This window comes from Nyctereutes procyonoides, unplaced genomic scaffold (assembly GCF_905146905.1).
Source record: "Nyctereutes procyonoides isolate TBG_1078 unplaced genomic scaffold, NYPRO_anot_genome, whole genome shotgun sequence".
In the NCBI taxonomy this organism is placed as follows: Eukaryota; Metazoa; Chordata; class Mammalia; order Carnivora; family Canidae; genus Nyctereutes; species Nyctereutes procyonoides.
Genome location: NW_026575049.1, coordinates 43881519 through 43896541, shown reverse-complemented (window position 1 = coordinate 43896541; position 15023 = coordinate 43881519). Strand labels below are relative to the sequence as shown.

At 34.6% G+C, this 15023-nt stretch overlaps 1 protein-coding gene across 3 annotated transcripts in view; it reads right to left on the bottom strand.

Moving 5' to 3' along the window:
- The window catches only part of AFF3 (ALF transcription elongation factor 3), a 521186-nt gene that overhangs the window by 156857 nt on the left and 349306 nt on the right, over positions 1 to 15023 (bottom strand). For all 3 annotated transcript variants that reach the window (XM_055329104.1, XM_055329106.1, XM_055329107.1), the window contains exon 8: positions 11847 to 11898. In XM_055329104.1, the coding sequence (XP_055185079.1) occupies positions 11847 to 11898 (52 nt within the window). The remainder of the gene's footprint in view (positions 1 to 11846; positions 11899 to 15023) is intronic.

Sequence of the window (15023 nt, the reverse complement as noted above, 5' to 3'; positions counted from 1 at the left end):
CCACATAAATTTATCCTTTCTGTAAATTAATTGTTATTTAATTGAGGTATAATTTGTAGACAGTGAAATGCAGAGAACTTAAGTGTAAAATTCAGTGGAGTTTTGTTAAATGTATATTCTTCTCACATAGCCCAAATTAAGATATAGAACTTTTCTATCACTTTAGAAATTTCATCATGACCCCTTCCAGTCAAACTCCAGCCCTTCACAGCAACCACTGGCAATGAATGAGAGTTCTTGTTGCTCCATATCCTTGTCAGCATTTGGTGTTGTCAATGTTCTGGATTTGGGCCATTCTAATGGCCATTCTAGTAGCAGTATTTCATTGTTTAAATTTCCTTTTTCCTGATGACATATGGAGTAAGATCATCTATTCACATGAAGGTCTTTGGCTCATTTTAAAATCGGATTGTTTTCTTATTGTTGAGTTTTAAGAATTCTTTGTATATTTTGGATACCTGTCCTTTATCAGATGTGTCTTTCACATGGATTTTCTCCCAGTTTTATTCTCTTGACATTCTTTTGTCTCCTTATTCTCATCTTTTCAATCTTTTTCACATTGTTTTTCATGGAGCATATGTTCGTAATTTCAATGAAATCCAGTTTACCAATTATTTATTTCATGGATTATTCCTTTGGTGGTGTATCTAAAAAGTCATCACTATACCCAAGGTCATCTAGGTTTTTTCCTATAATATCTTCTAGGAGTTTTATAGTTTTGTATTTTATATATTTAAGTCTGTAATTCATTTTGAGTTAACTTTTGTGAGGGGCAGAAGGTCTGTCTAGATTCAATTTTTTTCTATGTGGATATCCAGCTGTTCCAGCACCATTTGTTGAAAATATTTTGGTACAGTGTACTGTCTTTGCTCCTTTGTCAAAGATCAGTCGACTATATTTATGTGGGTCTATTCTGTTCCACTGATCTATTTCTCTATTCTTTTGCCAAAACCACACTGTCTTGATTACTATTGTTTTATAGTAAGTCTTGGGAGTGGGATAGCTTTAGTCCTCCAATGTTGCTTTTCTCTTTCAATATCGTGTTGGTTCTTCTGGGTCTTCTGCCTCTCCATATAAACTTTAGGATCAGCTTGTTGATATTCACAAAATAAATTGCTGGAATTTTCATTGTGATTGCTTTGAATCTACAGATCAAGTCGAGAAGTTTGTGGACTTTTGATTACAAGTATTCCATAGTGTGAATATACCATAGTTATTTATCCATTTACCAGTCGATGGATATTGGGGTTGCTTCCAGTTTTTGTTATGAATAAAGCCATTACAAATACTCTTGTACAAATCTCTTTTTTCCCATTTTTTTCTGCACGAATGCCCACAAAGGGAATTGCTGGGTCATGTAATAAATGTGTGTCTAGGAAACAGTCAAATGGTTTTCAGAAACAGTTACACCATTTTATTTTTCTATCAGCAATGCATGAGATTTCCAACTGCTCCAGATCCTTGCCACTATTTGGTGTTGTCAGTCCTTTCAATTTTAGCCATTCTAGCGGGTATTGTAGTATATCATTATGGCTTTCATTTGTATTTCCCTGAAGATGTATGTTATTGAAATAACATCTTTTAAGTCATTAAAGTGAAATGTATCTTTTAAGCTGCTTGCTAGCCATTTGTGTATATTCTTTTGTCTGTTTGAGGAGGTTGCCCATTTGAAACATTTGTTTATCATTTTGTTATTGAATTTTCAGAGTTCCCTAGGTATTCTGTATACAAATTATTTGTCAGATATATGTATTGCAAATATATTCTCCCAGTTTGTGTCTTGCCCTGTCATTTTCATGAGAAGATATTTTTAATTTTGAGGAAGTCCAATTCAACAGGATTTTCTTTTTTCCTTTTTTTTTTAGGATTTTCTTTTATATTGTATATTTTTGTGACTTCTGTAAGACATCTTTGCCTATCTCAGGTTTTGAAGATATTCTCCTATGTTTTCCTCTAGAAGCTTTATAGTTTTAGCCTTTATATTGAAGTCTATGATTTATCTCAATTGTGTGTGGTGTGAGATTCCTATTTTTACCCCCAGCAGTTGCTCCAACACTATTTGTTGAAAGCATTTGGCTTTTGCCACTGAACTGCTTGGTGGTTCTGTGAAAGATCAACTGACCATATAGGTATGGTTCTATTTCTAGACTCTATTTTGCTCCATTGATTTATTTGTCTGTTCTTATGTTAATGCCACACTATATTACTTCGGTTTTATAAGTCTTGAAATTAGGAACCAAAGGCCTTCAACCTTGTTCTTCAAGACTGTTTTGACTAATAGGTCCTTCACTTTTCTATAAAAATTTTCTATAAAAATTTCAACTTGTCATTTTCTATAAAAGTGTCCTGCTAGCCATCTGATCAAGATGGTGTTGAATCTACAGAACAATATGAAAAGAAGTGGCATGTTAACATAATTAATTCCTCCAATTTGTGAACATCTGTCTATTTATTTAGGTCTCAAATTTCTCTCATCAATGTTTTAGTTTTCAGAGTACAGGTCTTATGTCTTTTGCTAGATTCATTAAGTATTTTGTCATTGTAAATAAAATTCCATTTAAAATTTCATTTTCTGGGATGCCTGGATGGTTCAGTGGTTAGGTGTCTGCCTTTGGCTCAGGGTGTGATCCCAGGCTCCTGGGATCGAATCCTGCATGGGCTCCTCACAGGGAGCCTTCTTCTTCCTCTGCCTATGTCTCTGCCTCTATCTCTCTCTGTGTCTTTCATGAATAAATAAAATCTTAAAAAATTTTCATTTTCCAATTCCTTATTGCTAACAAATAAAAATACAACTGAGTTTTGTAGGGTGACCTTGCTTAATTCATTTACTGATTCTATTAGTTGCTTATTAGATTTCTGAGGATTTTCTCTATAAACAATCATTCTTGTCAATCTTTATGTTTTTCAGTTCCTTTTCTTGCCTTATTGCACTGACTAGAAATAGTACAATGTTGAATACAGGTGATAAACGCAAACATCACTGCTATGTTTCCAATCTTAGGAGGAAAGTGTTTGGTGTTTCATTATTAAATATGATGTTAGCAATAGGTTTTTTATTCTATTTTTAAAGATTTTATTTATCCATGAGAGACACAGAGAGAGAGGCAGAGACATAGAGGGAGAAGCAGGCTCCTTGTGGGGAGACTAATGTGGGACTTGATCCCAGAACCCTGGGATCACCACCTGAGCCACCCAGGCAACCCACTAGTAGGGTTTTTTTTTTTTTTTTAAATTGTAGATGCCCTTTACCAGGTTGACTTAGTTTCTTTTTTGTCTTGGCTTGCTGAGATTTTCTAAAAATTATGAGTGTTAATTATGACAAATGCCTTCTCTTGATCCATTTAAAAGATCAAGGTTTTTCTCCTTTATTCTATTAATATGGTGGATTACAATTAATTTTTCTGTTAAACCAACCATGCCTCCCTGTGATAAACCCCACTGAGTCATAGTTAATCATATATTTTTTACATATGTCTCTGAGTATACATGATAATATTTTTTAAAGAAATTTCACAATGTTTACAAAGGATACTGGATTATTTTCTTTTAAGGTTTATGTCAGATTTTGGTATCAGGATTTTACTAGCCTGATACAATCAACTGGGTAGTTTTTCTTCCTCTAACTTCTGAAAGAATTTGTGTAAGATTGGTAGCTTATTTGTTGGTATTTCATTGGCATAAACATTTTTTATTTGAAGTTTTGATAGAATTTACCTGTGAAGCTATCTAACCCTGGAAGAATCTTCTTTGTGTAAAAGTTTTTATTAGATATTTAGTTTTTTAAAATAGTAATGGGGCCTTCATATTTTCTAATATTCTTGTGAAAGTTACAGTAAATTGCGTATTTTCAAGGAAAGTGACTATTTCATCTAAATTGTCAAATCAATTGGCTAAAGTAGCCATAATATCCAGTTATTATTGTTAAAACTTCTGTAGGCTATGTGTTCATGTCCTGTCTTCTCATTGCTAATGTTGGTAGTTTGTGTTCTCATTCTTTTTTTCTTAATTGCTTTCATCAGTGTTTGTTAATTTTATTAATCTTCTAAAAGAACTAAATTTTTGCTTCATTGATTTTCTATATTATTTGTTAAGCTCTATTCCTAATTTTTATTATGTTCTTTCTAATTATCTTGGGTTTAATTTATTCTTCTTTTGGTGGCTTCTTAGAGTGGGAACGTAAGTTACTGATGTTCAACCTTGTTCTTTTAACACAAGCATATGAATCTACAAATTTCTTTTTTTGCTTTGTTTATTGTTTTAGTGAATCCTATAATTTTCATAAATTGTGCTTTCATTTTCTCCCAGTTAAACTCACTTTCTAATTTCCCTTGTGATTTATTCTTTAACTCAAAGACTATTTAGATGTTATTTATCAAGTATCTAGATTATTTCTTTGCCATTGACATAATTTAATCATGCTGTGATCACAGAATACACTCTGTAAAGATTTTAATACTATGAAATTTATTGTTATTTCTTTTCTTGCTCCCAACAAGATCTGTCTTGGGTGAATGCTTCATGTATACTTGATGAGATTCTGTAATCTGCACTTGTTGGGGGCAGTGTTTTATAAATGTCAATTAGGCCAAAGTAGTTAATAATGTCCAAATATCTACATACTTGCTAATATTTTAAGTTTCCTACTGATTACTGAAGAAAGAGATGTTAAAAACCTGTAACTATTATTAAAGATCTGTTAATAAATACATAATTATGATTGCTTTTTTAATAACTAACCTTTTTATCATCAGTTAAAGGTCTTTATCTAAAGGTCTATTTGGCAATATTAATAGTGTCACATTGGTTTTCTTATACTTACTGTTAACACAGTCTATCTTTTCCACCACCTGGCTTCAAACTACTTGTGTTTTTATATTTAAATTGTGTATCTTGTTGACAGCAGAAAGTCTTGATTTATGCCAATTTGATACCCTTTGCCTTTTAACTGGAGTTTTTGGTCCATTTATACTTAATGCAAGTATCGATTGGGCTGGGATAAGATTTACTATTTTTTTATTTCTTTAATATCCATAACTTCTGCTTTTTATTTCTGTTCTTTCTTTCCTCTCATGTATTGTATTAACCTAAATTTTTTTATTTTAATTCCTCCAATGACTTTACTCTAGCTATTTTTTTTTTGGGGGGGGTGTTTGCTTTTAGTGGTTTTTCTACGTATTCTACTATGCATACTTATCACCAAACTTAGATTTGATATTATACTAATTCACATAAAATGTAAGAACCTTGTAGTCATGCAATTCCATTAGCTCTTTCTTATTTTTTGTGCTATTTTTGTCATATTTTCCATCCATATACCATTGACCCTTGAACAAGAAAGGTTTGAACTGTGTGGTTCCACTTATATGAGATTTTTTTTTTCAATAAATACAGTACTATAAGTGTATTTTTTCTTCCTTCTTTTTCTAATCATATTTTACTCTTACTTTATTGTAAGAATACAGTATATAGCAGATAAATATGTGTCAATTGACTATGTCACCTTTAGAGGCTTACAGTTAACAGCAGGTATTAGTACTTAAGTTTCTGGGGAGTTAAAGGTTATATATGGGTTTTTCATTGCGTTGTGGAGGGGCAGAGTCAGGGCCCCAAGCCCTGCATTGTTCATTGGTCAACTGGACCCTGCAAATCCCAGAAAACAATATTTTATTTTTTACATTAAACAATCTTTCATGTTTATACATATATTTATTTTTTCCTATATATACTTCCTTCCTATATGGCTAAGTTTCCATCTGATAATATTGCCCTTCAACCTGATTAATTTCCTCTATCATTTGTTGTGGTGTAGGCCTACTGAAATGAATTCTTTCTGATTCTTTTGTATCCAAAAGTCTTTATTTCACCTTCCATTTTGAAGGATATTTTTGCTAGAGTTAAAATTATGGCTTGACAGTTCTCTCTTTAGCTTTGGTTTTGTTTTTTGTTTTTCAGCACTTTAAAGATGTTTTAGCCTCTGAAGTTTCTAATGGAAATCCTAGTTATATCACTGCTCCTCTGCACATATCATATTTTCTTTGTGTTTCTCTTTATCTTTAGTTTTTAGCAACTTCACAATGTTTTGAGATGTGGTTTTATGTATTTTTTTTAATCTTTCTTTGAGTTAGCTGAGTTTCTTGTATTTATAAGTTAATGTTTTTACCCAGTTTAGTAAGCTTTCAGCTATTACTTTTTCAAAAATTTTTTCTGATCTCTTTTTTCTGCCCTATCCTTCTGGGACAATTACATGTATATTAGACAATCTGATATTGTCCCATAATGCACTGAGGCTCCATTCATTGTTTTTAAATCTTTATTCTTACTGATCCTCATACTGAATAATTCTTATTGGCTATCTAGTGAAATTTTCATTTCAAATATTGTTCTTTTTATAGTTCCAGAATTTTCATTTAGTCCTTCTTTATAGTTTCCATTTCCCTGCTAAGATTTCACTTTTTTCAGTCATTATGATAATTTTTTCCCTTTAACTCCATGACTATATTATAACAGATGCTTGAAAGTTCTTGTCTGAAAATTCCAACATCTAGGTCATCTCAAAGTCTATTATAGTAACCACTTTTTCTCTTAATTATGGATCACATTTTCCTATTTCTTCACATATCCTTTAATTTTTTATTAGATAATGAATGTTAGTCAATGATATGCTATAGAGACTTTAGAGTCTGTTTTCTTCCTTTAAGCAATGTTGATATTTTTGTTCTATCACACAAATTATTACCTGATTGCCTGAAACTTATGCATACTTAGTGTTCCACTTTGTCATATTTCATTTTGGTTTAGTCTTTAGTTTTTAGGATGAGTCCTTTATTCGTAAGGTAGAGCCTCTCTGAGGTTTTGAAAAAACACAAAAAACAAAAAACAAAAAAACCTCAAGGTGTTTACCAAGCTGTTATAACTGGATGGGAATCAAAATCCAAACTCTATGGGCAATAGTTGTAGGCATTAGGCAGCAGCTGAAAGCTCTGCTCAGCTTTACAGCTTTCTAAGCTATTGTTTTCCATGGGGCTCAATGGCATCTCTCCCACACTTATGCAGTTTAGTGGTCATCCAAGGATTGAGAGAAATTTATATAAAGAAGTGGAGCTCTACTATATATGGTTCCTTGCTTTCTGGAATTTCCTCCCTTAAAGCTCATCTACTCTGGCAGCCCTGAACTCCACTTTCTAACACTTCAAGCAAATATGAATGTGGCTTTCTCCTTGAATTCCAGTTGCTCTTGGTGGATTGAAGTGCCCTCAGGGGATAAGCTGTATAAATGTAGATCTCAACCGGTCCTTTTCCTTCTTTCAAGGAACAGATATCCAACATTATCTGCCTTCTTTTAGTCAGCCTCTAATGCCTTCAAAAAAACATTTTGTCCAGCATTTATAATAGTTATCTGCAGAAGAGTTAATCTAATATAAGCTCTTCTATTATTGACATAACTGGAACTCTGTCACAGAAATTTTGATTTATGAGTTTGTGTGTGTGTGTGTTAAGCATAAATTATACCTTCCATCTTTATGAATACTCATAGGATATTATTAAATAAGATATCCTGAGGAGATCAAGTATTATCCAGACTACTCTGTCCTGCCAGGCAACAACTATCTTAAACTTGTCATGATTAATCTCCTGTTTTTATTTATTCATTTATTAGTTTCAGGTCCACAGCATAATGATTTGACATACAGTTGACCCTTGAACAATGTGGTCAATGCCCCAATGCCCTTATAGTAAAAAATCCATGTATAACTTTGACTCCCCTCAAAACTTAACTACTAATAGCCTACTGTGACTGGAAACCTAACTGATAACATAAACAACTCAATTAACACATATTTTGTATATTATGTATTATATACTGTATTCATACAATAAAGTAAGGTAGAAAAAAATCAAAAGTTATTAGGAAAATCATAAGGAAGAAAAAATACACTTCCAGTACTATACATATTTGATGGAAAAAGCCCCCGTATGTAAGCAGATCCATGTGTTACAAATCTGTGTTGTTCAGGGGCCAACTACACATAGCTACAGTTTTTTTTTTTGTTTGTTTGTTTTTGAGACCTTTTAGATCTATTCTCTTGGCAACTTTCAAATATACAACAGATTACTATCAACTATAGTCATGATGTTGTTCATTACATCCCCAGGACTTATTTATTTTTACAACTGGAGATTTGTACCTTTTGACAACTTTCCCTCATTTTGCCCATCTCTTACCCCACTCCCCTACCCCTGCCTCTGTAAACCATCAGTCTGTTTGTTTGTTTGCTTGTTAGGATTCTACATCTGTGTGAGATTATATGGCATTTGTCTTTCTCTGTCTGATTTATTTCACTTAGCATAATGCCTTCAAGTTCCAACCTTGTTGAAAATGGCAGGATTTCCTTCTTTTTTATGGTCAAATAATATTCTTCTCTCTGTGTGTGTGTGTGTGTGTGTGTCTGCATGTGTGCATGCCTCACATTTTCTTTATCTGTTTATCCATTAGTAATCACTTAGTTTGTTTCCATGTCTTGGCCATTTTAAATAATGCTAATGTCTTGCTTTTAAAAGAGGCCAGGGAGGAAAGATGCTTCTTCAGTAAATGAGTTCCCTGTCTGGAGACTCCCTATTATATACTATAATTTAAATCCATATAATGGCTTTGAATGACTCACAGGGTCATTGAATTATACAGATAGATGCATGAGTAAGCATTACTGAAGCGGATTTTTCTCCCACTAAACCACGAGCAAGAAAAAGATAGCTTTCCTCATGTTTTGTGTGTATGTTATCTTTTCTTTGTGTGTATGTACACTTTTCTTTGCTCTGCTTCTTCACCCCTTCAGCTCCCATGGAGCTTATCATTTTTGGTCCATTTTACTTAGGTTCTTTCACCTTGTTTCATCTTCTGGCATCTATACACTCTCTCTTCTCCCATCTTGGCTTCTGAATCATTCTGGTTGCATCCGAACTTTTTTTTTTCTGAACCTTAATATTATGAGTTGAATAATTTCCCCTCAGAATTCATATATTGAAATTCTGGCTTCCAGGACCTCAGAATGTAACCTTATTTGGAGACAGGGTCTTTATAGGGGTAATAAGGTAAGAATGAAGACATGAGGGTGGGCCCTAATTCAATATAACTGGTATTTTCATAAAAGGGGGAAATTTGGACACAGACCCACACAGAAGGAAGATTATGTGGAAAAACATAGGGAGAATATGGCCATCTGTAAAACAAAGAACAAAGCCTGGAACAACAGATCCTTCCTTCACAGAAGAAACCAACCCTACTGACTGCTCTGAGACTTCTAGCCTGCAGAACTGTTAGACAATAAATTTCTCTTATTTAAGGCACACAGTCTGTGGTACTTTGTTATGGCAGCCCTAGCAAACTAATGTACTTACCACTTAGCAAATAATCTGACCACAGTTTTTCCACTTGATTCTAACTTAAGGCTTGCTTTGTCTCCTAATATCTACTCACCCCTCAGCTTGGTAAATGGGCAGAAAAGCAAAATAAATATGTGATCTGTGTCCTAATTTTTTCACTTAAGTCGAATGACTTTTCTGATTCTTAGGTTCCTTGTATATAAAATAAGGATATTCCCTACCTTAACTGTGTACCTAAATAAAGCTCAAATAAAATACCGCAAAGAAAAAAAAAATACTGCAAAGAGCATATAAAATGCTACACAAAACTCAGGCTTCCCGAGTCCTTGCTCTTTGTTCATAATATGCTCCTTCTCTTGCCTAATTACAAGATTGTTAGAGGGCTCAAGTTCAGAATTCTCCACTTAAAAAAAAAGATTTATCTATTTATTTGAGAGAGAGAGAGAAAGGAAGAGCAGGGAGGAAGGGCAGAGAAAGAGGGGGAGAATGTCCCAAGCTAGATTGTGCTGAGCATGGAGCCTGATGTGGGGCTTGATTCCATCACCCCAAGATCACAACCCGACCTGAAACCAAGAGTCAGATGCTTAACTGACTGTGCCACCCCAGTGCCCCTAGAATTCTCTGCTTTTTAAAGAGAAATTCTTTCAAGCTAAGACTTTATCTAGTGCAAAAGGCAGGATATGATGAATGTGAGGTGATGCTTCAAGCTTTTAACATTCTGACATTTCCAGAGGGTTTAAAAGTAATTCCTCAAACTATTTATTTTTATAAGAAACTAACATATGGAAACAAATTCTTTCAGAGAATAGACTTTTTATAAATGCTTAAGAAAAGAAGAACTAGGGATGCCTGGGTGGCTCAGCAGTTGAACATCTGCCTTCGGCACAGGGTGTGATTCTGTCGTCCAGGGATTGAGGCCTGCATCGGGCTCCCTGCAAGGAGCCTGCTTCTCCCTTTGTCTGTGTCTCTGCCTTTCTTTCTCTGTGTATCTCATGAATAAATAAATAAAATCTTTAAAAAAAAAAAAAGAAAAGAAGAACTAATGGCACATCAAACTGCATTAACAAAATTGGAGTATGTATTGAATGTAATTTTAAAATTTGTAAAGTTAAGTGTGGAATGCTAGGAGTGTTTCAACATATTTTATACATTCTTTTGTCTGTTTTAAAAATGATTTTGTTAATGAGAATTTGAAAAATTGTTTCTATAATAATTAGCACTTTTATAAAATTATTCATAAACATATAATTTACTCCCAAATAGCTTACATTCTAGTTGTATTGATTCTTATCCAGTTTCAAATGTTACTCAAAAGAACCAAATTTTTAAATGATTCTACCCTTTTCAATTCTCTAGAATGCCTCCAGATGGCATTAAAACCCTTCTTCCATTATATTTTGCAGCACAAAAATTTAAAAATTAATACTATTTTAACCATTTAAGACTAGTCACATTCATTATATCATCAGAAATCATGACAGTGGGACTATTGAGAACTTTTAGGGCAATATCTTAATAAAGGCAAACATATAATTATATCCTTTATGAAATACATAGCCTCCTATGCAAGCCAAAGGATCTTTCTAGACTGAGAAACAGATCTTGGACAAAATAAGACATTCAATAATATATCACAAAGTGTGATTTCTAACAAACAGCATTGCAGATACTTAGTAATATAAGCACTGGCCGGCACATAGATAAATTCACATAGCTGTCTTATAATACAAAAACATATCTCACCCCTTAGAGGATAAACATAAAGATTCTTAAGGAGCCAACCTGTTACTGATTCCTGTGAAGCTAAAGTAATTTGTTAACTTGTGAATTACTTAATTTAAACTTTGGTAGAAAAATCTGGTATCAAATTAATCATTAAAAACACATTCGGATTCTTTGAATACTGAGAGGAAAAAGACAAAATCTAGAGTGAGGAACACATGCTTCCTAAGTTCTTTCTATTATGTTTTTAAAGCTGCATTCGTTAATTCAAAAACATAACAAATTCTTGGGATTCCAGAGATATTTATAATCATACTTTTTGCATAATTCAGAGGTGAGGTTGTAGATGGCAGGCTTTTAAAATCACATTGGTACTTCACAGTTATGTAGGACAGAGTATCTCAGGATGTGTGAAAAGTCCTGCAATTATCTATGACAGTGTCGAAAGTCTCCAACAAAATTCTAAAGGTTTGCCTCCTTTCTCCCTGACAACATACACCCTGAAATCTTACTACATTTCTATTTCATAAGGAGGAGTATTTGCATTTTGAAGATTACTCTTACTATGATAAAGCATAAGAAAGACCTCAAATTGCATCTGCACCCAAAAGCATTTAAAAAGACATCATTATGAGAAAGAGAACCACAGGCTTCCTTCCATTATTATGATTCCTCTTACAAGATACTTGCACTGCTTCATATTACAGGCATATTATCTGGATAGAGACAGGAAAGAGACTTACGATATATTCGATGTGCCATTGTCTGGACTCTCTGGCTCAGCATCACCTTTCTCTTAAAAAGGAAGCAGAAAAAAAAAAAAACCCCAACATGTGAGTGTTACAGTCTTTAAGATTTAAGAGAGATTAAATATATTTCCATGCTTCTATTAAAAATCTTTCAAAATGTGCAGCAGGAGGCTTTTAAAACATCTTTTTTATTGTCTGAGAACCAGATTTGCAAGTCATTTCTGCTATATATTACAATTGCCCAGGCACAGATCTATGAGTAGGTACTAAGGAAGCTGTTTGCAAACAACCAGAGGTTCAGAGTGGAGACCTTGCCAAAAGATGAATATCTTACAGATGGAACCTGTTTCCTTCCACTTCATTTTACAGAAAATTTAAGGAAATAAACTCCATTAGCATTCTACGTGCAAGGTATTTTGAACTTTGATCCTTTCTGCTAACACAAGCCAAACCAGGGCAGGCTGTATCAGAACTTGGAAGAGAGAATTTGACAGAACACTAAGGCTGCATCACAGCTTACAAGATCCCCAAGATTTATACCCTATTGAGAGCCCTGCCAGCATCTTTTGGGGACCCTGATGTAATGCAGAATAAGATGTAAGCCAGAAATCCTTCCAGACCATCTGAAAGCTTAGCTAAGAAATGTTTCTGCGGTCTGTGGTCACTGAAGACTTAATAGGTTTTAATTAAGGGAGCCTGGAACCAGTTCACTTTTTGTAGTTTTAAAGGGCAAATTCTTCCAACAATACACATAATGTAATTCTCAGAACCTTAACCACTAAGGGTTTGAACCATGCATCCTCATTTTGTAAGGGGCTTCTTTTTATTTCCCTGAGCCAGGTAGGGGATAGAAGAAGGGTCAAGACTGCACATGTGAGTTAGCTATGGTTCTGATGGTTGTGTGGTGCTAATAGTTGAGTAAACCCTAGGGAAGGTGGTGGGTTGTAAGAAATGGGCCTGATGGTGGCAACTTGCTTTGCTTTGTTTTTTCAAGTCAGGCCTGAATGTCTCATAGAACCTCAGGCCTATGGCACTGTACGAGCTCCCCTTGTCAGCTGCTGACATTAGCTTGAGATCACCTAGTGTAATCATCAAATTATATGATGAACATATCCCAAAGATATCCAAACTGAACTCCAGAGTAACCTTTATAATTTCTTCTCTTTTTCTTAAAGGAAATTAAATAGTTGTGAGGCAAAGAAGGCACAGTTATATATACAGTTCACACATCTATCTCAGATATAACTCTGGTTAGTATGTCTACACAGTGCCAGAAAAACCACAAGGGATAGTCACTTTGTTAAAAAGCCACAAAACTGATTTAAGTGCCTTGATCACAAACACTGATGAGACGAAGCCCCAGTACAGATAAAACCGTATTGAAATGAAAGCAGAGGCAGCAAATTAACAGACTTGCTTTAAAGCTCATACTTTTATACTATATTTTTGTCTTCTAGGTCAGCCCATGGTGCACTTATTATGTAGGAGACATGTTAGGCCTCATCAACTGGCTTTAGTGCTGGAAAATAACCTAATTTAGTACTTTCCCTAATCATTTTTTCTGCTAAGTAACCACTATTTGTGCCAGAATCCCAAAATAAGAGCTGCAACACCTGCATTACAAAAGACAAAACTAAATGGAGGCTTAATTTCCCAAACATATTGATATACTTTTTTCTTTTAATTTGGAACAATTGGTTATTTTCCCAATGCTAGAGCCACCAGTAATAACCCCACATACAATCATAATCAAGAATGTAGAACAGCAGGTTTAGTAGCAGCAGGCAATAGTAAACATTTCTAAACAAATTCTGTCAAAAAAACAGGAAATCAATAATATAAACAGAGACAATTGTTTGGATGTCTGAATAAGTATGTTTTACCTTGACCAACAATGCTGCCAAGCAACCTGCAGGTTGAGAGGGCCCAGGCCTTATTGCACATGGGATCTGGGGGCTGCAGGAACTGTGGGCTGGATCAGTGTAGGGATAAGGCTGCAGCTGATTACCTCTGCTCTAAGCAGCAGTTATGTTGTGGCAACAGGGAAAACAGAATAGGAAGGATACAATGAGGCCAAACAGGGCATTTATGGATGGTCCGAGAGGGAGTGTCCTCAGCAGATTCAATGCTGGTAATGAATTAACTTTCTGGGGTAAAAGTAAGCTCAGAGTGGAGAGAGGGATTAAGCTGTGTTCATTGTTCAGAAAAAATAAAATGCAAAAATTTCCCCCAACATCTTGAAATTTTAGGTGATGCAATTTCTGAAGTTAACTTGAAATGTTCAAGTGGGGCAGCCCCGGTGGCACAGCGGTTTGGCGCCGCCTGCAGCCTGGGGTGTGATCCTGGAGACCCGGGATCGAGTCTCACGTCGGGCTTCCTATAGGGAGCCTGCTTCTCCCTCTGCCTGTGTCTCTGCCTCTCTCTGTGTGTGTCTCTATGAACAAATAAACAAAATCTTTTTTTTAATAAATTAATTTTTATTGGTGTTCAATTTACCAACATACTAGGGGTGGTGGAGGGGGAGGAGGGCGGGGGGTGGGGGTGAATGGGTGACGGGCACTGGGGGGGACACTTGACGGGATGAGCACTGGGTGTTATTCTGTATGTTGGTAAATAAACAAAATCTTAAAAAAATTAAGATTCATATAAAAAAATGAAATGTTCAAGTGCACAAGCCACTAAGAATCATGGTCTCTTTATCAGGATCCAAGGGAAAACAATAAATGTAGACTAGAAAATTCTCTACAAAAAATTCTCAGTTGGGTGCTCAGGAGAGGTTTCCCTGCAGCCACCAAAGAAGACTGTTTGGGGTCACCCTGGTTATTTCAGCTGTTTTCATGATAGATACCATACTGATCCCTTTGAGGAAACCTGTACTGATCATTAAGAAACGGGACATAAAAGAATGGCTCAGGAGCAGTGCAGTCATTTTGCATGTGGAAATATAGTTACAAAGAGGAAGAGAGAGAAAAAAAATGAGCCATAGGATATATGTATCTACACACACACGTAAATGCACAGGTGTGTGTATATATATATATATATATATATTATGTATAATATGTATAAACAGTCTCACTTCTGAAAAAAGACTAGATATTTAATAATATGTATATTATTAATATATATTATATATATTATATGCGTACTATCAATTTGATGCTCCGTATT